Source organism: Grampus griseus, assembly GCF_964374135.1.
Source record: "Grampus griseus genome assembly, chromosome: 13".
Taxonomy (NCBI): domain Eukaryota; kingdom Metazoa; phylum Chordata; class Mammalia; order Artiodactyla; family Delphinidae; genus Grampus; species Grampus griseus.
The window spans coordinates 28,266,262-28,293,714 of NC_139007.1; the positions used below are offsets into that span (position 1 = coordinate 28,266,262).

The 27,453-nt window shown below is 35.4% G+C and overlaps 1 protein-coding gene across 2 annotated transcripts in view; it reads left to right on the forward strand.

Moving 5' to 3' along the window:
* UFL1 (UFM1 specific ligase 1) overlaps positions 1-26,807 on the forward strand; it is a 51,710-nt gene extending 24,903 nt beyond the window's left edge. Inside the window, exons 7-20 of one of the 2 annotated variants that reach the window (XR_014297639.1) lie at positions 6,084-6,142; positions 8,193-8,339; positions 9,627-9,802; positions 10,440-10,619; positions 12,354-12,474; positions 14,811-14,927; positions 17,851-17,968; positions 19,108-19,271; positions 19,355-19,485; positions 21,517-21,597; positions 21,917-22,002; positions 22,519-22,699; positions 24,697-24,972; positions 25,184-26,807. Coding sequence is in view for 1 of the 2 variants with exons in the window: in XM_082669196.1 (XP_082525322.1) it covers positions 6,084-6,142; positions 8,193-8,339; positions 9,627-9,802; positions 10,440-10,619; positions 12,354-12,474; positions 14,811-14,927; positions 17,851-17,968; positions 19,108-19,271; positions 19,355-19,485; positions 21,517-21,597; positions 21,917-22,002; positions 22,519-22,699; positions 24,697-24,915 (1,780 nt within the window). In the remaining variant the exon portion in view is untranslated. Of the gene's footprint in view, positions 1-6,083; positions 6,143-8,192; positions 8,340-9,626; positions 9,803-10,439; positions 10,620-12,353; positions 12,475-14,810; positions 14,928-17,850; positions 17,969-19,107; positions 19,272-19,354; positions 19,486-21,516; positions 21,598-21,916; positions 22,003-22,518; positions 22,700-24,696 lie in introns of both variants that reach the window. The other variant, XM_082669196.1, reaches the window with a different exon arrangement.
* Positions 26,808-27,453: the final 646 nt, after the last annotated feature.

The window sequence follows — 27,453 nt, forward strand, 5'->3', positions numbered from 1 at the left end:
TTCTAGTTTTTGTGTGGCGTCCTTAGGATTTTCTGTATATGGTATTATGTCATCTGCTTATAATGATCATTTTACCTCTTCCCTTCCAATTTGTGTACTTTTTATTGCTTTTTTATTGTCTGATTGCTGTGGCTAGGACTTCTGATACTGTGTTGAACAGAAGTGGTGACAGTGGGCATCCTTGTAGTAAATTTCAGCGGGAATGCGTTCAGCTTTTCACCGTTGAGTATTATGTTGGCTGTGGGTTTGTCATAAATAGCTTTTATTATGTTGAGATATGTTCCCTCTGTACCCACTTTGGTAAGAGTTGTTATCATGAGTGGATGTTGAATTTTGTCAAATGCTTTTTCTGCAGCTATCGAGATGATCATGTGGTTTTTGTCTGTTCTTTTGTTTATGTGGTGTATCCCATTGATTTGCTATGTTGAACTATCCTTGTGAACTTGGGATGAATCCCAATTGGTCGTGGTGTATGATCTTTTTTATGTGTTATCGGATTCGGTTTGCTAATGTTTTGTTGAGATTTTCTGCATCTACATTTGTCAGAGATACTGGTAATTTTCTTTTTTGGTGGTATTTTTGTTTGGTTTTGGTATCGGGATGATGGTGACTTCATAGAATGTCTTTGGGAGTGTTCCCTTCTCTTCAGTCTTTTGGAAGAGTTTGAAAAGGATCGGTATAAGTTCTTTGTATGGTTGGTAGAATTAATTCCCCAGTGTAGCCATCCCGTCCTGGACTTCTGTTTGCAGGGAGTTTTTTTTATTACAGATTCTGTTTCACTTCTAGTGATCATTCTGTTCAAATTAATTTGTTTCTTAATTCCGTTTTGGAGGACTGTATGTTTCTAGAAACTTGTCCATTTCTTCTGGGTTGTCCAATTTGATGGCATATAATTGTTCATAGTATTCTCTTATGGTTTTTGTATTTCTGTGGTATCAGTTGTTATTTCTCCTCTTTCATTTCTTATTTTATTTAGTTCTCTCTTTTCTTCTTGGTGAGCCTGGCCAGAGGTCTGTAGGTTTTGTTTACCCTTTGAAAGAACCAGCTCTTGATTTTATTGATTTCTTTTTTTTTTTAATTGCAGTATAGATTTACAGTGGTGTGTTTCAGGTGTACAGCAAAGTGATTCAGTTACATGTATGTATAGTATATGTGTGTGTATATATATTCTTTTTCAGATTCTTTTCCCTTATAGATTATTACAAAATATTGAGTATAGTTCCCTCTGGTATACAGTACGTCCTTATTGTTTATCTATTGATATTTTATGTATAGTAGTATGTATATGTTAATTCCAAGTTCCTCATTTATCCCTCCCTCCTACCTTTCCCCTTTGGTGACTATAAGTTTGTTTTCTATGCCTGTGGGTCTATTTCTGTTTTGTAAATAAGTTTATTTGTATCATTTTTTTTTTTTAATTCAACATATAAGCAATATCGTATGATATTTGTCTTTTTTGGCTTATTTCACTTAGTATGATAATCTCTAGTTCCATCCATGTTGCTGCAAATGGCATTATTTCATTTTTCTTATGGCTGAGTAATATCCCATTGCATGTGTGTGGGTGTGTATGTATATCTGTCACATCTTCTTTATCCATTCATCTATCAATGGACATTTAGGTGGCTTCCATGTCTTGTGTATTGTAAATAGTGCTGCAGTGAACATTGGGATGCATGTATCTTTTTGAATTATAGTTTTGTCCAGTTATATGCCCAGGAGTGGGATTACAGGATCATATGGTAGCTCTAGTTTTAGTTTTTTTAAGGAACCTCCATATTGTTCTCCATAGTGCCTGTACAGATTTACATTCTCACCAACAGTGTAAGGGTTCCTTTTTCTCCATACCCTCTTCAGCATTGTTGGTAGACGTTTTTGATGATGGTCATTCTGACTGGTGTCAGGTGATACCTCATGGTAATTTTGATTTGCATTTTTCTAATAATTGGCATTGTTGAGCGTTTTTTTATCTGTATTGGCCATCTGTATGTCTTTGGAGAAGTATCTGTTTAGATCTTCTACCTGCTTTTTGATTGGGTTGTTTGTTTCTGTTTTTTTAAATCTCTTTTATTTATTCCCTCTCTGATCTTCATTATTTCCTTTCTTTTTCTGACTTTAGGTTTTGTTTTTTTCTTTTAATTCTTTTAAGTGGTAGGTTAGGTTGTTTATTTGAGATTTTTCTTATTTTTTGAGGAAGGCCTGTATTGCTGTGAACTTCCCTCTAAGGACTGCTTTTGCTGCATGCCATAGATTTTGTATGGTTGTGTTTTCATTGTCAGTTGTCTCAAGGTATTTTTAAATTTCCTCTTTGATTTCATCTTGACCCGTTGTTTTTTTAGTAGCAGTTGTTTAGTCTCCATGTAATCGTTTTTTTTCTTGTTTTTCTTTCTGTGGTTGATTTCTAGTTTCATGCTGTTGTGGTCGGAAAAGATACTTGAAATAATTTCTATCCTCTTCAATTTGTTGAGGTGTGTTTTGTGTCCTTGTATGTGGTCAGTCCTAGAGAATGTTCCATGTGCACTTGAAAACAATGTGTATTCTGGTTTTATTGGATGTAATGCCCTGAAAATATCAATTAAGTCTATTCTAATGTGTCATTTAGGATCTCTGTTGCATTATTGATTTTCTGTCTGGAAGATCTATCCATTGATGTGAGTCTGGTGTTAAAGTCTCCTACTATTAGTATTTGTTTTATGTATTCAGATGCTCCTATATTGGGTGCATATATGTTAAAGAGTATAATATCTTCTCCTTGTATTGATCCTTTTATCATTATTCAGTGCCCTTGTTTATCTTTTTTTATGGTCTTTGTTTCAAAGTCTGTTTTCTCTGATATGAGTATTGCTACCCCCGCCTTCTTGTCACTTCCATTTGCATGATACATCTTTTTCTATCCCTTCACTTTCAATCTATGTGTGTCACTTGCCCTAAAGTGGGTCTTTTGTAGACAGCATGTTGTAGGCTCTTGTTTTTTTATCCAATCTGCCACTCCTTGACTTTTGATTGGAGCATTTAGTCTATTGACATTTAAGGTAATTATTGATAGATATGTATTTGTTGCCATTTTAAACCTTGTTTTCCAGTTGATTTTGTATTTATTTGTTCCCTTCTTTTTCTTTTTGTCTTTCCTATTGCGGTTTGATGGTTTTCTTTTGTATTATGCTTTTGTTCTCTTCTTTTTGTTTTTTGTGAATCTATTGTATGTTTTTGATTTGTGATTACGCTGTTTTTCAAGTATGTTAACCCATTCCTGTATCTACTTGCTACAAACTGGTAGTCATATAGGCTCAAACACATTCTAAAAAAAAAAAAAATCTGTATTTTCTTACTTTTCTCCCCCATATTTTTTGATTTCGATGTCCTCTTTTGCACCTTCATGTTTATCCTTTTGCTGTTCATTGTAGTTAATATCGCTTTCACAATAATTTTTTTAAAATCTGTGTACTGGCTTATTTAAGTGATTTACTTTCCAGTTGTGATATTCTTTTTCTTTCCTACAGATTCTTGCTTCTTTTCTATTGAGAGAAGACCTTTCAATATTTCTTTTAGGATAGATTTAGTGTTGCTTTATTCTTTCAGTTTTTGCTTGTCGGAGACATTCTTTCTCTCTCCTAAATGATAATCTTGCTAGGTAGAGTTTCCTAAGTCGTAGGTTTTTCCCTTTCAGGACATTGAATATATCTTGTCACTCCCTTCTGGCCTGAAACGTTTTTGTAGAGAAATCAGCTGATAGGCTTAAGTAGGTTCCCTTTGTAACTAATTCTTTTGTTTTCTCTTGCTGCCTAGAAACCTCTCTTTATCTTTTAACTTTTGTCATTTTAATTATAATATGTCCTGTTGTGGGTTTGTTTGGGTTCATCCTTTTGGGACCTTCTCTGCTTCCCATACCTGGATATCTGTTTCCTTCCTTAGGTTTGGAAGTTTTCAGCCATAATTTCTTCCAGTACATTTTTGATCCCCTTTTCTCTTTCTTCTTCTGGGATCCCTATGATGTGTAGATTGGCACACTTTATATTATCCCATAGGTCTTATATATTGCTTTCATTTTTTTTCATTTGTCTTTCTGTCTGCTTTTCTTATTGGGCAATTTCCATTATTCTTTCTTCCTGATCATTTATTCATCTGCATCATTCAGTTTGCTGTTTATTGCCTTTAGCTCAGCTTTCATCTCAGCAAATGAGTTTTCTAATTTTTCTTGGTTTCTCTATAGTTAGTAACTAGTTCCTTGTTACAGTGATCTGCATTTCTATTGATAGCCTTTCTTAATTCCTTCAGTAGTTTTATTACCTCCTTTTTGAACTCAGGGTCTAGTAGACTGGAGAGGTGTTTCATTTTTTGTTCTTTCAGGGGAGTTCTCTTGATCTTTCATTGCATTTGGCTCCTCTGCTTCATTTTACTTATATTTCTCTTACTGTAAGAGTTTAGGAGAAACAGTTATCTACTGTGGTCTTGGAGGGCTGTTTTTATGTCGGAGCATCCCCGTGTACCCTGCATGAATCTAATATTTTTGGTGTGAGAGCTGTTTTTAGTGTGGGGCCCTGCCACGTCTTTTCTCAGTATGTGCTGGCCATTATCCCATTGATGGGGGTGTGACTGGTGTTGTGGTGACCAGAGCCTGCAATGGATATTGAGCAGGGCATCCTCTTTGCTCTGTGGTTGTCACAGCCCTGTTGGGGACAGGGTCTGCTCACCAGTTGTTGGAGTAGAAGCCCCCAGATACATTTCTAAGCTACTGCAGTGTGAGATAGGCAAGACTGGAGTGCTCCGCTGGGAGAAAAGCCACTGCCTGTTCCTCCCCAGGAGCTGTTTGCCGGGAGGGCATCTGTGGTGTTGCCTGTCACTCGTGCAGTCTCACAAAGTATGCTCTTGTTGGCACTGCCCCGGCCCCTCCTCAATCATGGGAATGCAGGCAGTCGACCTGTGTGACCCTCGGGCGCTGTGCTCACAAAACCAGCAGCGCAGATCCACTGAAGTCAGGCATCTGAACTGTCATGGTCGCACACCTGGACCTGCCCTGGGAGCTACAGAATCAGCGCAGACCCCAGCTCCACCTCCACGTATGCATGCCCACAAAGCTTGCAGCTGCTAATGCCAGACTTGCCCCAGCCACAGGATCGCCAGTAATCTGCTTGGATGTCCCACAGGTGCTAAGCTTACAGAGCCACCAGCAGCAGCATAAATCCGCAGATTGATCAGCTGCTGGGACACAGCTCAGATTTCAGCCCCACCTCCAAGTGTGGGTAGCACTCCCAGGCTTGCATGCTCCCAGAGATCATAGAGGCAGAGCCACACACCTGCTGTGAGCACGCAGAGATTGAGGCTGCTCTGATGGGGCCTTGCCCCTCCCTTTGCTTGAGGGTCACCCCATTAACAGTGGGGCTTCTATGGCAGACCCAGGCTCAGTCCTGTGTACACCTCCTGTTGCAGCCCAAAGCATACTCCACCCCCTTCAGGCTGTCTCTGCACAGCGAATCCCAGTCCTCTCCCCAGGTCTGTCCCCTGAAGCCCAAGTTTCAGCACCTAGCCTCCATGCCCACTAGCAGACATGCATCTGGCTGGGGAGTACAGCAAGGTGGTCAGGACCGTCTGTGCCAGCCTCTGTTCTGCCTGTGGCAGGCTGGTTGCTGCATTCTCCTCTGAGCCTCTGAAGCTGTCTTGCTGGCCTGGCTGATGTTCCAGTCAGTGAAGGGAGTTCCCAGTTTGAGGGAACCTTCCCTCTTTCACAGGTACCTCCCAGGGACGTAGATCCTGTCCCAATTCCTTTTTTTTTTTTTTTTTCCTATCCAGTTAAATGGTGATCTTTCTTGCAACTTTGGTTGTATGAGATCTGCCAACATTCAGTAGGTATTCTGTGAGAATTATTCCACATGTAGATGTATTTTTGATACATTTATGGGAGGAGGTGAGCTCCACGTCCTTCTATCCTGCCATCTTGATGTGTGGTGCAATTTTTGCCTCATTTTTTTCTTCTAAATTAATTTGTTTTTCATAAACTAATCATCCTAGTTTTTTTTTAATTCATAAGTATGTGTAACTCTATGATGAGTAAAATGTTTTTAAAATTTTTTTTCCTTTCCGTAAAGGCCTACAGCAGTGAATTCTTTGATTTCAAAATACGGATTTCAGGAGCAGCTTCTTTACTGTGAGTTTGCTTTAAAGTATATATCGCTTAATTAGCTGTTGAATAGACTAAATGTAAAACTTAACTAATTTTAATGTTTTTGCCTCTTTTAATCTTAAAACTTATGTAACTAAAATATTTCTAGGGGGCTTCCTGGTGGTACAGTGGTTGAGAATCTGCCTGCCAATGCAGGGGACACGGGTTCGATCCCTGGTCTGGGAAGATCCCACGTGCCACAGAGCAACTGAGCCCCGTGCGCTAAAACTACTGAGCTTGTGCTCTAGAGCCTGCAAGCCACAACTACTGAGCCCACGTGCCTAGGGCCTGTGCTCTGCAACAAGAGAAGCCACTGCAATGAGAAAGAAGCCTGCACACCACAATGAAGAACAGCCCCCACTCGTGGCAACTAGAGAAACCCCGCGTGCAGCAACAAAGACCCGACACAACCAAAAATAAATAAATTTATTAAAAAATATATATTTCTGGTTGGGAAGTTTCTCTATACCAATTTTCATATACGTGTCTTGTTATACCCACCAAACATTTAGTGTTGGGTACCTCAAGGGGAGTGGAATAAAAAAAAATTGTGTGTGTATAAAATACTCTGTTATGCATATGCATATAGAGATTTAAAATTTTGGGATTAAGAATAATTTTTACTTTGTTTCTTACAGATTTTTACTACATTTTCTTATGAAAGTAGTGTTTGGCTAAAAAAATTTTTACAAAAGGCTTATAGACATTAAAAATAAATTCTTAGCATTCAAACAGTACAGTAATATCTTCAAAATAATTTTGGTCCATTGACTATTTTGTGTTTTTGTGAAACTCTTATGAGATTTCGAAGGTTTTTTTTAAAGCTTGGCTGGAGTAATTTTTAAAAGCAGCGACAATCTTTCAACTCAGGTATCTGTGCAAATATAAAATTAAAATGAATAATGGAAAAGAAATTTAAATACAGAACCAAAAATTAATTTTTGTTCACTATATTTTTTAGAATATGGAGTTCAATTTAAATTTTTAAAGACAAATTTAAAATTAAAATGTGACATATTTCTGAATTTCCATAATCGGAGTTGGTGAAATTTCATTATAATGTAAAGTTCTTCAAGTAATAACTGATAAATTGATAACTTTGTCTGAATTTAGCTTGGGTTTGTGTTGTACAATCACACAAAATTTAAAATTATGTGCTGCAGTCAATTGTGAAATCTAGACCTTTCTGATGTACTCTAATTTACTCAGCATTGGAATTCTGAAATTCATATGTAAACTAATTTTTATTTCTGTTAAAAGCTAACTTTCCTGAATCATTCTTTGTGCCAGACATCTTTTGACTGTTCTTGTTGGTTCACTTAGGAATAACTCCTATCTGCTTTGTCTCTTTTTAGGGGATTTTGATATTTAAAACAACAAAGTGTGTAGTCGAATGTTATGGTTTAAATAAAAATCATAAATTTGGTGTTAATGGCAGGCACTAGTAGGTGGCAGAGTTGAGGTTTGGACTTAGGCTATCTGGGTCCATATCCATCCTCTTAACCATGGCATTATATTTCTGTTATGGGTAGGATTAAAATGTGTTCCTTCAATTTAAACAGTGGAAAAGTAATTAATTTATACAGATTTTCATGGCTTTATTTCACACTGTTGATTCTACTAGGATCCAGGTGTCTTGATTTTTCTAAATATGAGGAAATTGAACTTGGTAACACTAGTGATTGTGTATTATCTATTCTCAGAGTGTGTAATTGTCTACTTTTAATCATGAGATAAATATTGGCATTTTTTCCCAAAATTAGACTAAAAAATTCAACATTAATATTAATTAGTTTGTATTACAGTTCAGCATCTTTAGCTAGTTACCAAAATTTCCTGAATTTATGACCTGAGAATTCTCATAAATGGCAGGAAAGTTTTGTCTAAAATATAATGTCTTTATTTAGTATGAAATTTAAATTTTAAATTGCTTTTTTAAAGGGTAAGAATAACTAAATTGTGAAATTTTAGTGTTTTACTTTTTGAGATTTTTACCTGCTCTGATTTTTTTCTGTTTGTTTGCTTTTCTTTTAAGCTGTTCTTGAGGAACTTGTTAATAGTGGACGCTTACGAGGCACTGTGGTTGGTGGGAGACAAGATAAAGCAGTGTTTGTCCCTGACATTTACTCCAGAACACAAAATACTTGGGTGGATTCTTTTCTCAGGCAGAATGGCTATCTGGGTAACTTTTTTTCTTTTTAACTAAAACTCATTTCTAATATTAAACACCTTCTTAGAAAGATTGTACTAGCCCTGGGAGTACACATGTACTTTACTGTTGGCCAGCAGACTATAATGGTTCTTTTTGAGTATAAAAGTAGTCATCACACTGTAGGTTTTTGTGGGTCATGTTAACTGAGTTTAATTCCATAGTTATTGAACAGTTGTAATGTAGAAAGGCCAGAAGTCGGTATTGATTGTTACCAGCCTTCTAGTAATGTGATACTATATGTGATACTGCAGGTTCTTTTTAATTCATAAAAAGTAATTATATTTATTATATCTTGTAACTTATGAAGTTGCCTGGTTTTTTAGTTACGTAATCTTAGAAATATTTTATTGCTGTCAGTTTTACAGTGTTCATTTTTATTAGTTATCCAGTACTTCAGAAACATAGAAGTTATTCTAAATTTTGTTTCTGAGGTTCCATCATTTGGATAAAGTAGACTAATTGAATTTAATCATTAAAACAAGTAGCATTTATATATAAAACTCAGTTTGATCAACTTCATAACCCAAGTCAAACTATGTAAGGGATCAGTTACCTATAAATAAGTCATTAGTGTTCAGTTTAAATGTGTGCTAGAATGAATACTGGCTTGGCTTATGTTTTCTTGACTTTCTACAATGTGCCTTCTCAGTTTCTTCAGCCAAGGACTTGGATTAGAATTTTGTTGTAATTAATTTCCTTAAATATTATTATTTGAGGACAGAGGGTGCATGGTAGATATCTCTTAATAACTTTAATGGCTGCAAATTTAAGTCTTAAATTTTTTACTTTTGTTTTATATGCTAAATCTTTTACTAGTGTAAATTAGACTAGAGATTGCTTTGTCCTCAGTTGTCTAATGAAACATTTGAAAAATAAGTTCCATTCCTTTAGTTAACTATAATCAAAATTCCAGTTTTTGTTTCTCTACTTAAATCATTACATTCCGTTATCCTCATTTCTACTTTTATTGCTCTTTAGTCCTCATGTTTCCCTTTGACCCCTCAATTGGAGAGAGATAAAGCTGAATTAATGAAGTACTTGAACCAATTTTTCTACAAATATGTTTAGTAATAAAAATTTGGGAAGGTAACATAACCAGGGAATAGGCTATGGTACACTTCTATGTTTTATTCTTAAAAAACTCTATTATTATACAGTGCATTCACAAAGAATAGATTTTGGTAGAACTTAACTTTTTCTGAGGTTTCTAAAAGGTGTGAATGATGATTCTATTCCAACCTCATGATGTATTTCTAGAATTTGATGCTTTGTCCAGACTTGGAATCCCAGATGCTGTGAGCTACATAAAGAAAAGATATAAGACTACACAACTCTTATTTTTGAAAGCAGCTTGTGTTGGTCAAGAACTTGTGGATCAGGTGGAAGCATCAGTAGAGGAAGCCATCAGCTCTGGAACATGGGTTGATATTGCAGTATGTTTTATCTTTTTCTTCTTAATTTTCCTTTAAACCAGTGACAACTGATACTTCACTAGTATATGGCCGTTTTAAGAATTAGGATGTAGCTTTCAGGAAGGATACTTTCATGGTTGGTGGGGGGAGGAGGGGTATTAATGAAAATGTTAACTTCAGATAGTAGAAAGAGCTAAGAAGAAATGTATTTTGGAGGCAAAGTTATCAGGACTTGAAGTTGGAATGTTTGTGAGTTTTTGAGAGGAACTCAGTGTGACTTATAGGTTTGGGGCCTGATCAACTGAATGGAGAGTGGTTCCATTAATTGAGATGGGGGAGCAATGGGGAAGAGAAGATGGGAGCTGGGAGTCTGGGGGCAGGAGGCGCAAACCACGTTATTTTGAACAGGACATGTTAAAATATGAGATGCCTGTTAGGTATATGAGTGGGGGGAGGTTAGGGAAGCAGTAGGATATGTGATTTCAGAGTTCGGAGTGAGGATAAAGTAGAAATACAATTTGGGAGGTTGTCAGCATATAGAGGGTTTTGAAACCATTGGACTTAACAAGATCACTTAGGGAGAGAATAACATATAACAAATGGTTTATCTGTATTATATTGCATTTATACTTTGATTTCATTTTGTTTGTAATTCTAGCCTCTGCTACCCAGTTCCTTATCAGTGGAAGATGCTGCAATATTGCTTCAACATGTGATGAGGGCACTCAGCAAACAGGCTTTAGCTGTAGTCTTTAGCGATACTATTGTAGTCAGTGAAAAATTTATAAATGATTGTACAGAACTGTTCAGTGACCTGATGCACCAAAAAGCTGAAAAGGTATGCCAAATTTCCTTTCACCTACTAATTTTAACAGTACTTTCACATTAGAATCATGATGACTTTTGAAAAATGAGGTAAGCAGTATACCCAAAACTGAACACTGTGTTGTTTCATATGTTATTTTCCTTCAATGCATCATTCCTTTTTATTTCCTCTCCTGGATTTGTTTTTCTGCTTCTTCATTCCCATCAGAACATAGAAGTTAGAACTTAGGAAGCTGCTTTTATAAATTGAAATCTTACAAATGAAATTATATATTTCACACTTAAGTCACCTGAGGGTATTGGTCCAACATTAAAATCCATAAAAATGATACCTGTGGATTATATGCATAAATGTATAGTATATTTATCAATCAGTACACATTACTAAATCTAGCAAAGCCTCATAATTTGACCTATTTGGGATATACCAACGGGATAACTTATTGAGGAAAGAAATTGTTACTATTAAAATTGATTAGTTCCTCAGAGCAACTGCTATGGAAGTGTTTAGAAGCAGAGGTCATGCCAGGTCTGCTTTAATGACTGTTCAATTCATGTTTCTGGTTAGCAGCACCCTCATTATAAAGCTTGCTCACAAAATAGGTAGAAAAAGCCCATTTATATCTCAGACTGTTAATAAATTCATGAGGGCTTATTAAATATATAAATTATATTTATCTATATTCCTTTTAAGCTCCTTAATAGTCTTAAAAATGGTATAACTTTTCTACCTTTGGCCTGCAAAGCATCAGAGAGGAGTAAAAAGTACACAGGATTGATATCAGTAAACCTGAGTTCTAATTTCAACTTGTTTACTCTGTTTGCCTTTGACAAATAGACTTCCAGTTTCCTCATCTTCAGAGAAAAGGATGGTGACGCCCCCTCTCACAAGGATAAATATAAATTAAGGAGCAATGTAAATAAAATGTTTAGTACATGTTAGCTACCAGTTACTAAATGACTACATTATTATTTTCATTTGAGACCCTTTACTAAAATAGAAATTTAACACAATCATTGATTTTTCTTTTTTTCTTGTGCTCCTCCCTCCAACCACAAAAATAAATTCAGGAAAAAAAGTGATTTTTTGTTTGAACTGTTAACATTCTTAACATTTCTTTGCAAAACTGAAAAGGAAATATTTTTAATGTGAAAATGTATGTTTGTCACTACAGATTTAGAACTCTTTCCCATGATAAAGAATCAGTTTCTGAAATTGGAAATAGTTCATTGTTCCTAACATAAATTTATAAAAAGCAAAGATCAAGAATGAGTCCAGAGGGGAAAAAAGTTCACATGCCTAAGTATGCAACTCATATGTGATCATTATGGTGGGGTGGGGATGGAGATTTCATTATCTTTCTAGTAATCTCAGGTATCCAAGTGGCACTGGACCTTGGGAGTCTTAAAAAGAGAGGTAGCAAGGATCATCCGTTAAGCAGTGCTAAAGTTAGCCAATAACAGTTGAAGAGGATTACATCTGATGCTGTGTGATCAGCTGTTCAGTGATAGGATAAGATTTCTCATTAGCTGGTAATAAATACAAAAAGTCAAGAACAGCAAGGGAGGAGACTTATTTGGGGCCTGGAGAAATAATCTCAGAGTGGCAGCTGAGACAAAGCTCTATAGTTCTTAGCAATGAAACCAAACAAGAACAGTTAGGATGTGAGTATAAACAACTTTTATTTTATGCTTTTTGTAATGTTATATATTGTTGCCTACAAAAAATAAGCATGTTTTATTTCAGGAAATGAAAAATAATCCTGTTCATTTAATCACTGAAGAGGATCTGAAACAAGTCTCCATTTTAGAAAGCGTTAATACAAGTAAAAAGGATAAAAAAGATGAACGAAGGAGGAAAGCAACAGGTAACAAATTATTAACAAGATTCAAGATGAGTTTATTTGTTGCAGTGAACTTTGCACTTATCAGACCTTTTGAAAGGCCTTTTATTTGGTTGATTCACCTTTAACTGTTAATATTAACCAAATCTTTTGCTAGTGAATTAACTTTTAATTATGAAAATATTGGTGATTATTTAGTTTCATAAGCTAATTTCATGATCTCCTGTTCTCTTTCTTTATGTTCCTGCTCCAGTAGCTTTTCTTTTCTTTCTTGATTCTCAAATTTTGCAAGTTTGTGTTTACCTCAAGGCCTTTGCACAAGCTGTTCCCTCCCAAGCTTCAAGTAACTGTTTCCTTCTTGTCATTAAGAGCTCACCTTTAAATGTCAGTTCCTCACAGAGGCCTCCCTAACCACCCAGAATAGTATATACAGTCACTCTCCATCGGATTATCCTCCCAGGTTTTTTTTACAGCACTTTTATCACTGTGATGTCTTTTATCGTTTGGGAGTCTGCTCCATCTCATTTATTGCTTCCCTAGTACTCAGAGCACTCCTTGGCATATTTTAAGTGCTCCATAAATATTTATTGAGTGAATGAATTTCCCAAGGACTTTTAAAAATTCTTTTAATTTAGAGTCACTGGAAATTATCCTAGGTAGCACTGGCATACTAGTAACTTGCATTTGGAAATTAACATGTATTTTCCATACTTTTTATAGTAGGAATAATTTTATTAGTGCTGTATCAGGGTTAAAGAAATTAGATATTCAACATATTTCATTACTAAATACAGCTATATTAAACACGTTATAAAAACTTCATTTGCTGTGGGAATTCACTATATCTTTGAGATTTCTTCCTCTTCAAAAACCTTTTTCTACAAAGTCTTTCAATAATATTTTGAAATTTCTGTTCTAGGAAAACTACATAGTAAATTACCACAATAAATCAGTAATATTCATAAGCATGCATATTTTGTTATTTTAAGATATAATTATAAATCCACCTTAATTAATTGATTGCACTTACGTCAGTAAAACTAGTCTGTTTTATATCTTTCTAAAAATTCAGGTTCATCTGGTGTTTTGTTCTGATAGTGCTGTTGTTCTATAATAGTTTAATTACAGTTCATGGAATAATGTCAAACAAGAACATCTTTCCCATAAGAAACTTATTACCAAATGTAAAAGATACATTCACTTTAAACTTGTGCTTTTGAAAGTTGTGTTTTTCTATCATGAAAGCAATAGAACTTATAGAATATGATGAAGTCTAAAGAATATGATGAAGTCTAAGGGAATTCTTCTTAGAGTTTAGAAGAAGATCTTTGTTTATATAAATCATTTTATTGACGAAATGAATCTTTTATGAAGAAATGTATTTTCAATATTTTTCAGTGTTACAGTTCCATTACTAAAGTATCCTATTTTGTTGAATAGATATTTTAAATGTAAACATATAATAGAGAAATACCTCGGTAACAATTTTACTTTTATTTACAGTGTCTTAGTTTCATAGTTTGTATTTTTTTAGTCTTCATTTAGCCAGTAGGTGATTGATAACTGTATTTTTCTACTTAATTTAATATTTATGGTCAACATTTATTGAGCCCGTTATGTGTCAAGCATTGCCTTAACCTCAAGTATGCAGACGTTAGTGAGATGTTCTCCCTACTGTCAAGAAGTTATCTTTTTGGGTGGCGGGAGAGTCAGGATGTCTCCTGTAAACCTGGGGAATAATCTTTAAATCAAAAAGACAAAACCGGCCTTCCCTGGTGGCGCAGTGGTGGAGAGTCCGCCTGCCGATGCAGGGGACACGGGTTCGTGCCCCGATCCGGGAAGATCCCGCATGCCGCGGAGTGGCTGGACCCGTGAGCCATGGCTGCTGAGCCTGCGCATCCGGAGCCTGTGCTCCACAACGGGAGAGGCCGCAACAGTGAGAGGCCCGCGTACCACAAAAAACAAACAAACAAACAAACAAAAAGACAAAACCAAATTTGTGAGGTACTGTAGTTGGGGATGTTAATGAGGCTGTGGTAACAGAGATAAGCAAATTAGGGCACTTTTGAAAAAGGCAGAAGAGGAGGTAAAGGAATGGGTTTGGCCAGGAAAAAGTCAGTCAAAGCTGCAGAAAATAGATGTCATTAGAGAAACAGGAAGAGACTGCATTTAGAGCAGGCAGGTTATCTAAGTGAGTTGCTCAAATTCAAGAGATTTCATATCTTATTAATTTTTACTGATTGAGTTTACAAAACTTGGCTTTATTTTTCTACTGTAAAGTTAAATACAACAATGTATTGTCATTATTTCTAAGAACAGTATTTAGTTAGGTAATACTAACTAATGTCGTTTTCCACCAGAGGGCAGTGGAAGTGTGAGAGGAGGAGGTGGCGGCAATGCCAGAGAGTACAGAATTAAAAAAATCAAGAAGAGAGGGAGAAAAGATGACAACAGTGATGATGAGTCATCTCACACAGGTGTGTAGCTTATTTCACTCTTCCTTTGTATGTGCATGATTTTTTTTTAACATTTTCTTAAGATGCATACACTTAGGTGTCTATGCTTAAAGGAAGTCCTTGCTTTGCAGAGTTTCAGTGAGCACAGATTTCAGTTAGTTAAATAACACCAGAGTCCCAACAAAGTTCATATTTCAGTTACCAGGGTATGTTAACTGTAATTGCATAAAGTACAAACTTTGTTGCTGGCTCCTTAGTCTACAGATCAGCACGTAAATAACAGATGTGCATCATGATCTGTCACAATCACATCACTTATTTCCAAGTTTTTCAGAGGCAGATCACTGTGCATCTCTTATTCACTTTATGCATAGAAAACACAGCATGTAGTTGTGTTGACTTCTTGTCCCCCAGTGATAAATCCATATGACATTTTACAAAAATGGATAATCAAAAGGGGGAATTGGCCAACAAAGATAAATGTGCAGCAAAGGAAAAGTCATAACCCTGGAAATAAAATATGAATCAAGAATGGAGTTATAAAAGAAATGCCTGACCGTGGGAATGTTGGCATTACCTCTGTTCAAGAGACTAGCTGTGCAGTCAGAGAAACTTGGTGAAGACGGAAATAAATAAGGGAAATGGTTGTGACGAAAAGGATAAACATGTCTTAGAGGAGGTGAAGTTGGCAAAAAGCTTCACATTAAAGGAATTCTCAGAGATGTTTCACAATGCTGAAAGGGCAAAGGATAAAATGTTGGAAGCTGATTCAGAGTTTAAAAAGGAATATGACAACTTGCCCAGGCATAGAAAAGATGCTTTCTCTGTATTTTAAGTTACTGGATGAGAAGGCAAGCGCTGTTCATACTATTCTTGATGAGTGTTTTACAAAGAAATAAAACATTTTCATTCTCAGTGTTTCTGATGTGCTAAATTAGAGTGTACTAAACTAGAACTATTAGTCTTTTTTTCATTTCCCTATACATTTATAACCAACAGTAAGAGCTTTGAATGTCTGCACATTTTTAAAAGGTTACAGAACAATCGTAAATTTTCCCATTGTTTATTAAGAACACTTTGCAGTTTTGGCTTGCACAGATTTTTATGGTCTCCCAACTTCCATGCAAAAGAAATTATAATATTTTATGAATAGTGAATTTCTACAAAGTTAAGTAGAAAACATTAATTTCATGCCTGTTTAATTTTTATGGTAACACCTAATTGGTTGGTTGCTTCTGTCTAAGCAGGAGAATTAAGTATATGCATCTTTCTTCGTCTAGACTTGTTACTGTTTGGTATGGTTAAGTTAGCAAGAGACTGCTTTTCTAAATAAAATTATGATTTTTAATGTGTTTCTGTTTTTAAAAAATTAATGAAACTGTGATACCTCCCGTCCTCCTTTTCCCCACCAAAAAAAAAAACCTTGAAATGATGATGATTTCACATTTTCTTTTACCTATTCCACAGAATTTATTATGTATGGGCTTGGGAGATATAAGTGTCAAGGCTTCAGATATTAATGTGCTGCTACCTGTAACAGAAAAATTGCTTAAGATCTGTCTAAAGTAGTCTAAGATAGGTAACAATGGCTACTGTTGTCAACATACATAAAGCAGTATTAAAGGAAAAGTATCTTAGAAACTGAGCTCTGCCTTTATTTTAATTAGCATTAAGACTATTCTGTGTTTTACTTTTTCATTAATAAATGGATTTTCCTATTTTCCCAGATGTAACAAGGAGTGGGAGTGAAGTAGCATTTAAGAAAATACTTCTCTAAAATGTGTAGCCCTAAGTAATTGTTAAATGAGGCATGTGATATTCTTTTTGTGTATGGTATAAGAGAGCAGCTATAAAAGAGTAAAACCATTCTCCCTATTAAAAAAAAGGTAATTTCAGTACTTTTGAAAAAGGGTTCTGTTGTAATCTCAGAAATGGAGGATGCAGTTAGGTTCTCAGCTAAAATATACAATCAACTCTGTGTGAAAGATTACTAGAAGGAAATACAATTTAATAACTAGTAAAATGCATGCAGGAAGCAGACGGAGAAATCAGATACTATCAGGAATGAATAGCAGATCTCAGAAAAAAAGGATAGTACTTTTCCATCTATTCTAAAGCTATAATAAGTAGGTGTACTTAGATCTTGATGCATAGTGGAAATTGATTTTTGAGCTATTCTGTTTTTATTTCTAAGGTTTTACTTATAGAGTCAATAACCTAATTTAGCTGGGAATAATCACTTTTTTATAGTTTTACAATTAGTAATGGAAATATTGTTAGCTTTCTTTGCAACTCATACTTTCCCAAGTAAGTGAGTAGGCATGACATTTCCACAGTTAACAATTATTTCCATTACATACAAATTTTCCTTGGTATAGAATTATTTTTGTGAGAGCAAAAATAAATTATGGGTGTAAAATTTTAAGTTGTTTTTTCTTCCATGCCTTTCCAAAATAGACAATTTTTAGCTTAATTCTACTGGAGTTGTGGTTCACTTGATTATAACCTGAAAAGCTTGTGTAAATTATAAGGATGATTGGATTTTTATTAAATATTTTTATAAAGAAGGACATTCTGCTCAGTATCCATTGTTCAACAGAAAAATTATCCTTTCCTAAAAGATTTTTTTTTTATCCACTAGTTTTGATTTCCAACTATTTGCATCATCCAAGTTTGGGAGGAAAAAATTGTCTATTTTTTGATTGACTTGTAGAAAACAAGTTAGAAAATTATTACTCAAAAGAAATGCCACTATATATCCTATTTTAACAGTGTTTTCATTGGTTATTGCTATTGGACATTGGCAATTTTGGTGACAAACTAACAATGGAGACTTTATGGTAGGCAATAAATGAATTACCATCTTATTATATATATTAATGGAACCTTATTTGCTTGTAGGTTGCTTATTTTTGTTTTTTCCTATGGCTCATTTTTATTACAGGAAAGAAGAAGCCAGAGATCACTTTTATGTTCCAGGATGAGATTGAAGATTTTTTACAAAAACATTTACAAGATGCCCCTGAGGAGTTTATTTCTGAACTTGCTGAGTACCTAATAAAGCAAGTATAAGAACAAATGTTTTCTGTTTTATAATAGAAATTTAGTGAGTTAGTACTTAAAATTTTTACCAGGATCATAGAAAACATAATTTAGGTGTTTTCTTTTCAAACCTTAAAATTTAACTTAGTCACCAAATTCCAAATTTGTTTGCTTACAGAAACAGTTCAACAAACATTTAAGTGCTTTGAGCAAGGCAGTTTCGTCGGAAATACAGGGCAGGAGTGTGGAGGTGGTCTCCTTCACTCAGCTTACAGTTCTAATTGGGAGAAAAACACCAGCACTGATCACTGGCTGGTCTCTAACACTGCATGAAAATACATCTAAAATGAAGAAAAGAGTATTTTCTATTTGACAGATTAAACAGTGCACTTTTAGGGAGAAAATAAAGTAACACACTGCCCTCAAAGAGAATAAAATAGCACTACCTTATAAATGAACCAGGCTAAATTTATCTTTATACAGAAATAAAAGAAATTGTATAACTTGACTACTGCTAGCTAACATGGTTTTCCCCCAAGTTAGTCTCTATGTGTAAGCTTCTCTAAATGCAATCCAGGAGCCTAGTGCATCTAAATTTTTGAATTAGAAGAACAGCTTTTGTAAGTGAGATTTTTTAAAAACTTGAGTGAACATTCTTGTGCGTGAATACATTACATAATTACATTTTTCTTATATAAAAAGATGAAATAGTTACTATTAATCATTTGCCATAACTTTTTAAAATAATCTATTCTGAGTTGGGCATAAAAAGATTTTTTAAAAATACGTATCTTTTATAGTATGTTAGAAATTGAGAATTTGTTATCATTCCTGAGGATGGGAAACAAATGTATAGGCTACTGTTCTCCAAGTTAACTTTAAAAAGCTGCTCTGAATTGAATTTGAACTGAAGTTTTTGTTACTGTTTTTCTTATTGTCTTTCATGCAATAACTTTTAGTACTTAAAACAGAGAAAAATAATTCATTGAAGTTAGAATTTCTGGAATTTGAGGGAAAATTCTTATTAACTATTCTCCAAATTAATCTTATTTGTTTAACAGGGATCTTTTTTAAAGCCTTATTTGCATAGAAGCAAAATTTCTTATCTACATAAACCCAGTACATTTTAATAAACTAAATATATTTACCTCATGCACAGACCTCTAAATAAAACTTATCTCGAAGTGGTACGTTCAGTATTCATGTCTTCAACTTCTGCCTCTGGAACTGGCAGGAAGCACACGATCAAGGACTTGCAAGAAGAGGTTTCAAACCTTTATAATAATATTCGATTATTTGAAAAAGGGATGAAGTTCTTTACAGGTATTATACTTAACACTGTTTTTTCGTTGATTCTCATAATTGTCCTTGGAAATTCATTTTAATGAAGCACTTTTATTTTCCAGATGATACCCAGGCTGCTCTTACGAAGCACTTGCTGAAGACAGTGTGTACTGATGTCACTAATCTCATTTTCAACTTCTTAGCTTCGGACTTAATGATGGCAGTAGACAACCCTGCAACCATTACAAGTGAAGTAAGTTAGTGATTTTCTTGCCACCCTTGATGTGTTTTGCTTTGAAATCCAAGCATGTTTTATTTTCTCACATCTAAAAGGAAAATAAAAGGAGTTTTTAGGAAGAAATCTGTCAGATTCTTAGTTCAAGTTTAGTACAATATATATACAGTTGCTACTAGGATTGGTAATATAACCAGTCTATTAACAGTAATAATAAAAGTAAGGAAATACTAGTCATTGTGTCTGGGAATGCCTGTAATAAATATAGCATGCGTGCTTGGCCTTCTACTTCCTATTATTGTACAGAAAGCAATAGGAAAACGTTGTATTATCTCTGAAAAAAAGTAAATAAGCTGAGTAGCCTACAAAATCTTTTTTTAAGCTCATCAGATGACTCAGATTGGATTTAATTTCACCAGGTAGCCTTGCAAAGAGTGAGGGTCGCTATTCAAAGAGGGGTAGGAAAGAGAGACGGGACAAATGAACTGGCTTAATTTAGGCAGATCTTCAGGGAGAAGAGGTGTCCATCATAGAAGCTGGAAGTAAAGCAGCTGAAATTTTAACAGATTCTTAAAGGTCTAGGCTAGCATCACAGTTTAGAATCCCAGGAAGCACCCAGAACAAGGAAAAAAAAAAGGGTAATGATGCTTAGTTACTTTGGAATCAGCTATTTTATTTTTTCCTGATTATTGTTACATCACATCCCTTTTTCCTGCTGAGTTGCAAGTCCCTTATCAGTGTTTTGACTTTGCAGTCATTTTCATTTCGTGACACCATCTCATTTATTTGGACTAGTTCCAGTTCATTTTCTTAAATTCTAATCTCAAATTCAAAGCTCATCTCTTCCCTTCTTGCAATGTAAGGTGGAGCTATGGCTCCCAGTTGCCTACAGGAGGAAAGGTATGGCCTATCCCTAGGACTCCTCCTCCTCTTCTTCCTCACCCTAGATCTACTTAAGGTTGGAGATTAGGAAGAATGAAAGAGACAGCAGTGCCTTCATAAGACTGACTGCTATCACTGGCCTTGATCTAGGTCAAACCAAATCAGTCTAATGCTTGTGGCTTCTCGTGATGTGGCCTTTGTTGCATAGGTGGGATAGGTTGTTTTGTGGGGATGTTTTTATTATCATGTGACTCCTCATAGCAAGGACTCCCCCTAAACCTCCAGATAAAGGTCCATTTATCTCTCCTACCCCAGCAAGGTACTGTTTCCCTCCCATTCTTTGCGTTGAGCAGTGATTCTCAACTGCTTGGATAGTTCCATGTACCTGCCTGCATGCCAGCCTCTGCTGTGGGAAGTACCTGGGGTCCTTCCCATGCCCTTTAAGGGCCACAGGAGGATTGCTGTAGCATGGGGTAGGAGTCAATAGGTTGGTCCAATCTTCTAAGACATACTGTAATTTTCAGGGCCTGCTGGCCAAGCCATTCCAATAAGGCCTCCTCCAGAAATTCTGCACTAGAAGGAGCCCTAAGACTCTGGTCAAGAATGCCACCAAACTTCACAAAGCACAGCTCTGTGGAGAGGGGTGCTGAAAAGGTTCCACACACCAGACAGTATAACAAGCAGCCATCCTTCTGTGGTTCAGGTCCCCTCGCTTATAGGCATCCTGGATCTTTATGGCCTTCTGGATCTTTATGAGTGGGGCTCCCTCACTTGGCCTTAGAGAAAAACACTCTTCCCACCACAATAGAAAAAAGCAGGAGCAGCCTCTTACCCCAAATTATTTTTCTTGCACGATGAATGGTGCGTATATGCTCATTCACTCATGCACTCTCTGTTTATCATTCTTCTTCTTATACTGCTGGAGCAGATGGGAGGAGTAGCGGCTGCATCTAGCGTCTTTGACCGACTGTTGACTAGCATTCTGATTTTAGAGTGTTTTAGCATATTTTTATCCCTAGTTTGTGGTCTAAAATATAAGAACAAAGATAAATTTCACTCAGCATTCTGTTTCAATAGTAAATACTCATTTTTTGTTTTGCTTTGTTTAAACTTACATCCAGTACATGTCAAAGGCACAATTCCAAAGGAATTTCTTTTGCCCTATAGGTAAGAAAAAAAATTCTAAGTAAGTTATCAGAAGAAACTAAAGTAGCTCTCACAAAACTCCATAGCTCTCTGAATGAAAAGGTAAGTGAAGTTTTATTCTATTTAGATATTTGGGCTAGAATTTGTGATCTTTGAATAGATAAATTTTTATCAGAATAACTGAAAACTAAATCTAAACCTATTATCCTGCACTCAGACACCTCTTTGGCAGGTGAAGGAAGAGACCAAGCTGGGGGCATTTTACCCTCTAGCCCTAAATCACAGCTTCAAACTTCATGACAAAATGACCTTTTTAAAAATTGTATCCAGGTTGTAAAATTATAAAATGGTATTAAATGACTGCTTTTCTTTAGGCAACCTGTTTTATAAAAGTAAATCATGGTATTAAATACCTTTTCAGAGCATAGAAGACTTTCTTTCGTGTCTGGATTCTGCAGCAGAAGCTTGTGATATTATGGTGAAAAGGGGAGACAAAAAAAGGGAAAGGTAACATTGAATTAATGTCTGAAATTTCGTATCTGAAATTGGAGTCTGTCTGAATCTTGCATAGAGAACTGTTGTGTCTAAATGGCTGTAGACCTTCAGTCATAGTTAGTCTTCATATCCTCTCTCTGACCCAATAGAATACGGTAGCAGAGTTGCTAATCCCATAGTTGATCAAGGCTGGGAACTTATTAGCTTTAAGACCTTTATAGGAACACTTATTTAATCTAATGCACATCTGTTTGATCCCCAACAATTCAAAATAAAAAGCATACTTTGAGTATCCCTGCTCCATATATATATATATATATATATATATATGTTTTTCTGTCATTTTCTAGCATATTAGTTTGCCCATGCTGTTTAGGATTATGTGTGTCTGTATCCCCTAAAAAGTCCTTTAAAATTGTCATGGAACTAGATTAAACTAGAGATGCTAAAAATGAAAACAGAATAGAAGAATTGAAGTTGGTGAGAACTTGTTAAAATATGATAATGTATTATTTTATTTTTGTTTAGGCAGATACTGTTTCAGCATCGACAAGCACTGGCTGAACAGCTAAAAGTCACAGAAGACCCTGCTCTTATTCTGCATCTCACATCGGTTCTGTTGTTTCAGTTCTCAACCCACAGCATGCTCCATGCACCTGGAAGATGTGTCCCACAGATCATTGCTTTTCTGAATAGTAAAATTCCAGAGGTATTACATTTTCAGTGCACTTGAAACTTTTATAGCTTTTAGATTCTGACTATTTTGAATGGATAGATGTGAATCATTGTGAACACTAAGACACAAAACATATTAACATCATCTGCCTGCTTCCAAGAATGGAAACAGTGAATAAGGAGGTTGATTTTTAAAACTCAGCATAGCTCAGGAATCTTTCAGGATCCTGTAAGATCCATGGTAAGGAATATTCTGAATCTGGAAATTAAGCTTTTGGAAGAGAAGTAATAATGTTCAGTCTTCCATTTCAGTTTATGCAGGTTTAACCTGTCCTTTAAGGACCAGCTCAAAAATTCTTATCTTGCACAAATTCATCTGAGAAACTCTTCAGCTAAAGGTAAATTGGCTTCTTTGACTTCCATATCACTTTGACAGTATCTTTGGTGACAGAAGCTAGCTCAGTCAACTTACATTAAAATGATCTGTTCATGTTTTATCTCCCCCAAACTGTAAATTCCTTGAGAGCAAAGACCTTGCTAGATTCAGCTTTCTAATTCTATGGCCAGTAATTTGTAAAGATGAAGACTGTCAATGTATGGGTTGGCCAAAAAGTTCCTTTGGTTTTTTCCATAAGATGGCTCCAGTAGCAGTCAGTTGTCTTTAACTTTATTTGAAACAATATTGTTAGATTGTATTAAGACAGCTGTCATATCAGTGTGCTGTTAAAAAGAAAACATCAAAATTGGTGAATTTTGTGTAGCCATTTTAATATTGAAGATGAAAAAAAAAAGCAACATTTTCGGCATATTATGCTTTATTATTTCAAGAAAGGTAAAAACGGGCTTCCCTGGTGGCACAGTGGTTGAGAGTCCACCTGCCGATGCAGGGGACGCGGGTTCGTGCTCCGGTCCGGGAAGATCCCACATGCCGTGGAGGGAGAGGCCACAACAGTGAGAGGCCCGTGTACCGCAAAAAAAAAAAAAAAAAAAAGTAAAAACACAACCAAAACACACAAAAAGATTTGTACAGTGTATGGAGAAGGTGCTGTGACTGATTGAACCTGTCAAAAGTGGTTTGTGAAGTTTTGTGCTGGGGATTTCTCGCTGGACAATGCTCCACAGTCGGTAGACCAGTTGAAGTTGATAGCAGTCAAACTGAGACATTAATTGAGAACAATCAACATTACACCATGCAGGAGATAGCCGACATACAATATCCAAATCAAGCGTTTTTCATCATTTGCACCAGCTTGGTTATGTTCATCTCTTTGATGTTTGGGTTCCACATAAGTTAAGCGAAAAAAACCTTGACAGTATTTCCGCACGTGATTCTCTACCGAAAATGTTCCATTTTTAAAACAAATTATGATGAGCAATGAAAAGTGGTGTGGAACAGAAGAGATCATGGAGCAAGCGAAATGAACCACCATCAACCACACCAAAGGCAGGTCTTCATCCAAAGGTGATGTTGTGTATATGGTGGGAAGGGAGTCCTCTATCATGAGCTTTTTCCAGAAAACCAAAAGACTAATTCCAACAAGTACTCCCAAAGAGACCAACTGAAAGCAGCACTAGACGAAAAGCACCCAGAATTAGTCAAGGGAAATCACATAACCTTCCATCAGGATAAGGCAAGACTGCATGTTTCTTTGATGACCAGGCAAAAGCTATTACAGCTTGGCTGGGAAGTTCTGATTCATCCGCTGTATTCACCAGATATCACACCTTCAGATTTCCATTTATTTCAGTCTTCACAAAATTCTCTTAATGGAAAAAACTTCAGTTCCCTGGAAGACTGTAAAAGGCACCTGGAACATTTGTGTTCAAAAAGAAAAAAAATTTGGGGGAAGGTGGAATTACGAAGCTGCCTGAAAAATGGCAGAAAGTAGTGGAACAAAACAATGAATATGTTGTTCAATAAAGTTCCTGGTGAAAATGAATTTACTTTAAAAACTGAAGGAACCTTTTTGGCCAACCCAATACTTTGTTCTACAGAAAACATGTTTGTTAACTTTTCTCCTCTTTTCACAGGTTCAACATACTCTTTTAGTAAAGTATCAAGGTTTGGTTATAAAGCATTTAGTCAGTCAAAGTAAGAAGACTGGGCAGGGAGAAGATCCCTTGAGTGATGAATTAGACAAAGAACAAGAAGATATCATCAGTATGACTCGTAAAGAGCTTCAAGAACTTTCCTCATCCATTAAAGACCTTGTTGTCAAATCCAGGAAATCATCAGTGACAGAAGAGTAATGATTTTAATTTACTTAATGTTGTCATACAGTAAACGTTTTTTCCCCAAAGTTAAAGGTGAGTGGTTACAAAAAGAAATACGCATTTCACAGTCCAGAATCCCCCACCCAATAGCACTTCCCACACTCACAGTTCAGTTAAAACAGTAGTGTTGTATTCATTGTAAATCTTACAAAGATGTGAATTTTTGTAAATTGGGTTCTCCATGGAAGATTTCTTTTTCACATTATTCTAAAAATTATACATTTCAGGTTTATTTTCTTTCTAGATGCTGAATGAAGAATAAATCTTCTGCTTTTATCTCTAGGAAAGGACTCATTTGTTGTGTTATTGGATTTCAAGTGACACGTGTAAATTTACACATATTAAGCAGAAACTTAAAATGCGGTCATGTTTTTTTTTGGTGTTGAAAATAGTGTTTTTACTTTAAAATTAATAGAGAATGGTTCAAACCTAAAATACAGAAACTTGCAAAATATTTTTTTATTACTAAGCCCTCACTCTTATTTCTGGCAGATAGATGGCTTCTCATCTCCCCCACAAGAGTGAACTTTTATGTGGCTGGGAGGTTCAGGGATGTGTTTACAGGTACAGAAGAACACCCGAGGAGCCCATGCACTGCTGTGCTCTATTCTAAAGTACAATGCTAACAAGAGTGAGAGAAAAAATATAATTTACTACTGATAGGTTTAAGTCACATTTTAACATTGTAATAACTAAAAATTTAATATAGTTTTTTTAACCCAGTTTGCATTTCTGAATTTCATTTTTTATATTAATAGTCACCATCACCTAATACTTTGTTGTAGGGGATCTATAAGTGCATTTAAATCATTAGAACTTTTTTTTTTCAAAATAGAAACGCTTATTAAAAAATAGGTGTTTTGGGGCTTCCCTGGTGGCGCAGTGGTTGAGAGTCCGCCTGCTGATGCAGGGGACATGGGTTAGTGCCCCGGTCCGGGAAGATCCCACATGCCGCAGAGCAGCTAGGCCCATGAGCCATGGCCGCTGAGCCTGCACGTCCAGAGCCTGTGTTCTGCAATGCGAGAGGCCACAACAGTGAGAGGCCCGCGTACCGCAAAAAAAAAAAAATAGGTGTTCTTGTTCTGTAAAGATTAGTAGTAGTTAAAAGACTAAAATAGTTCCTTGGAGTAATCATTTCAATCAGATGAGTTTCAAGCAACAATTTATTGTATATAAAAGAGGAACTTATTTAAAATAGTAAATTAAATCTCAAATATTTTTTTTAAATACTGTTTTATATAATACCTTACATGGCATTTAAAACTATTTGTTTGAATACAAAGATTGGTCTACCTCTACACTAATTCTAGACAAAGTATTAATATTGAAAGAAATATAATTTGCTAAGCAAAGTTGATAGGAATGTAATAAACTAAAAAATATTTTCCATTGCTAATTTTCTATTAATATATTTTCATAAGGGCAAAGGAAGAAAAATGACAAATCCTCTGTGAACACAAATTCCAATTAGTTTGTTGATTCAGCTTCCAAAATACTGAACACCCAACCTCTTTTTTTATTCAGTCTTTAAGGACCTTACCATTTAAGCTTCAGGAGATATCAAAGTAATCCACATTTGAGTCAAACCAGATCATAGACGATAAAGCAAATAAAAGCATTATGACTGTTCATTTGTGAAAATAAAAATAGAAGAGACAATGAAGCAAATAAAATATTCTTATTTTGTTTGCATGAAATTTGTTTCATCAAAATGGTTATTTTTCCACAGTAAATAAGAGCAGTTTTTATTTTTTTGTAAATAAAATTATTTAGCTGATTTCATATTAAAAATCTAATTTCATTAATAAAAGTTGTTCCATGTTTATCTACTATGATCTTAATGGGCAGATTTAAGAATGTTATTTAAAATAAAGTTGTCTGTTGTTTCTGTTAAATTTTATGTACTTTGAAGCTTGTTATTTTAATTACTAGGATTGATACATATATGTATTTACATTTTAAAATTCTATTCTGAACATTTTTAAAGGATTTTGTTATAACTTTTCTTACACAAAAATAATTCTAGTCCTTTCATTCCTTGAAAGTTTGCCATTTCGTGAACCATTTCACCTCAGTAAATCATTTTCAGTTAGCTAGTTTTCAGCAAATGTATAGCTAAACTCTCATCTGCTACTTTCTACTGTTGCAGATAATGGTAGAGATATTTGAATAATGTGCTCAGGTATTCATATTCATGTGTTCCATCTCCAGACCATGTGTTTTTGAATAGTCAAAGGAAACTCACTTCTGACCATCAGAAAGATTCAGTGAAGAGTGGTATATCTTACCAAAATTAGTATATTTTCCAAAAAGACCTTAATGCTAACTTAGAACAATAAATGTAGAAATTGCTTAACCTGAATGTAGAACCATCTTGAACTTTTTGGAGAATGTATTGATATTTTAGTCAGACCATGAAGCACCAAGGACGAGGTCAAAGTGCAACAGTGAGCTGAAGAAGAGTGTGTGAAGAAACGGTTCATTCCTTCCTCAGAAATGCCACTTGACCCATGG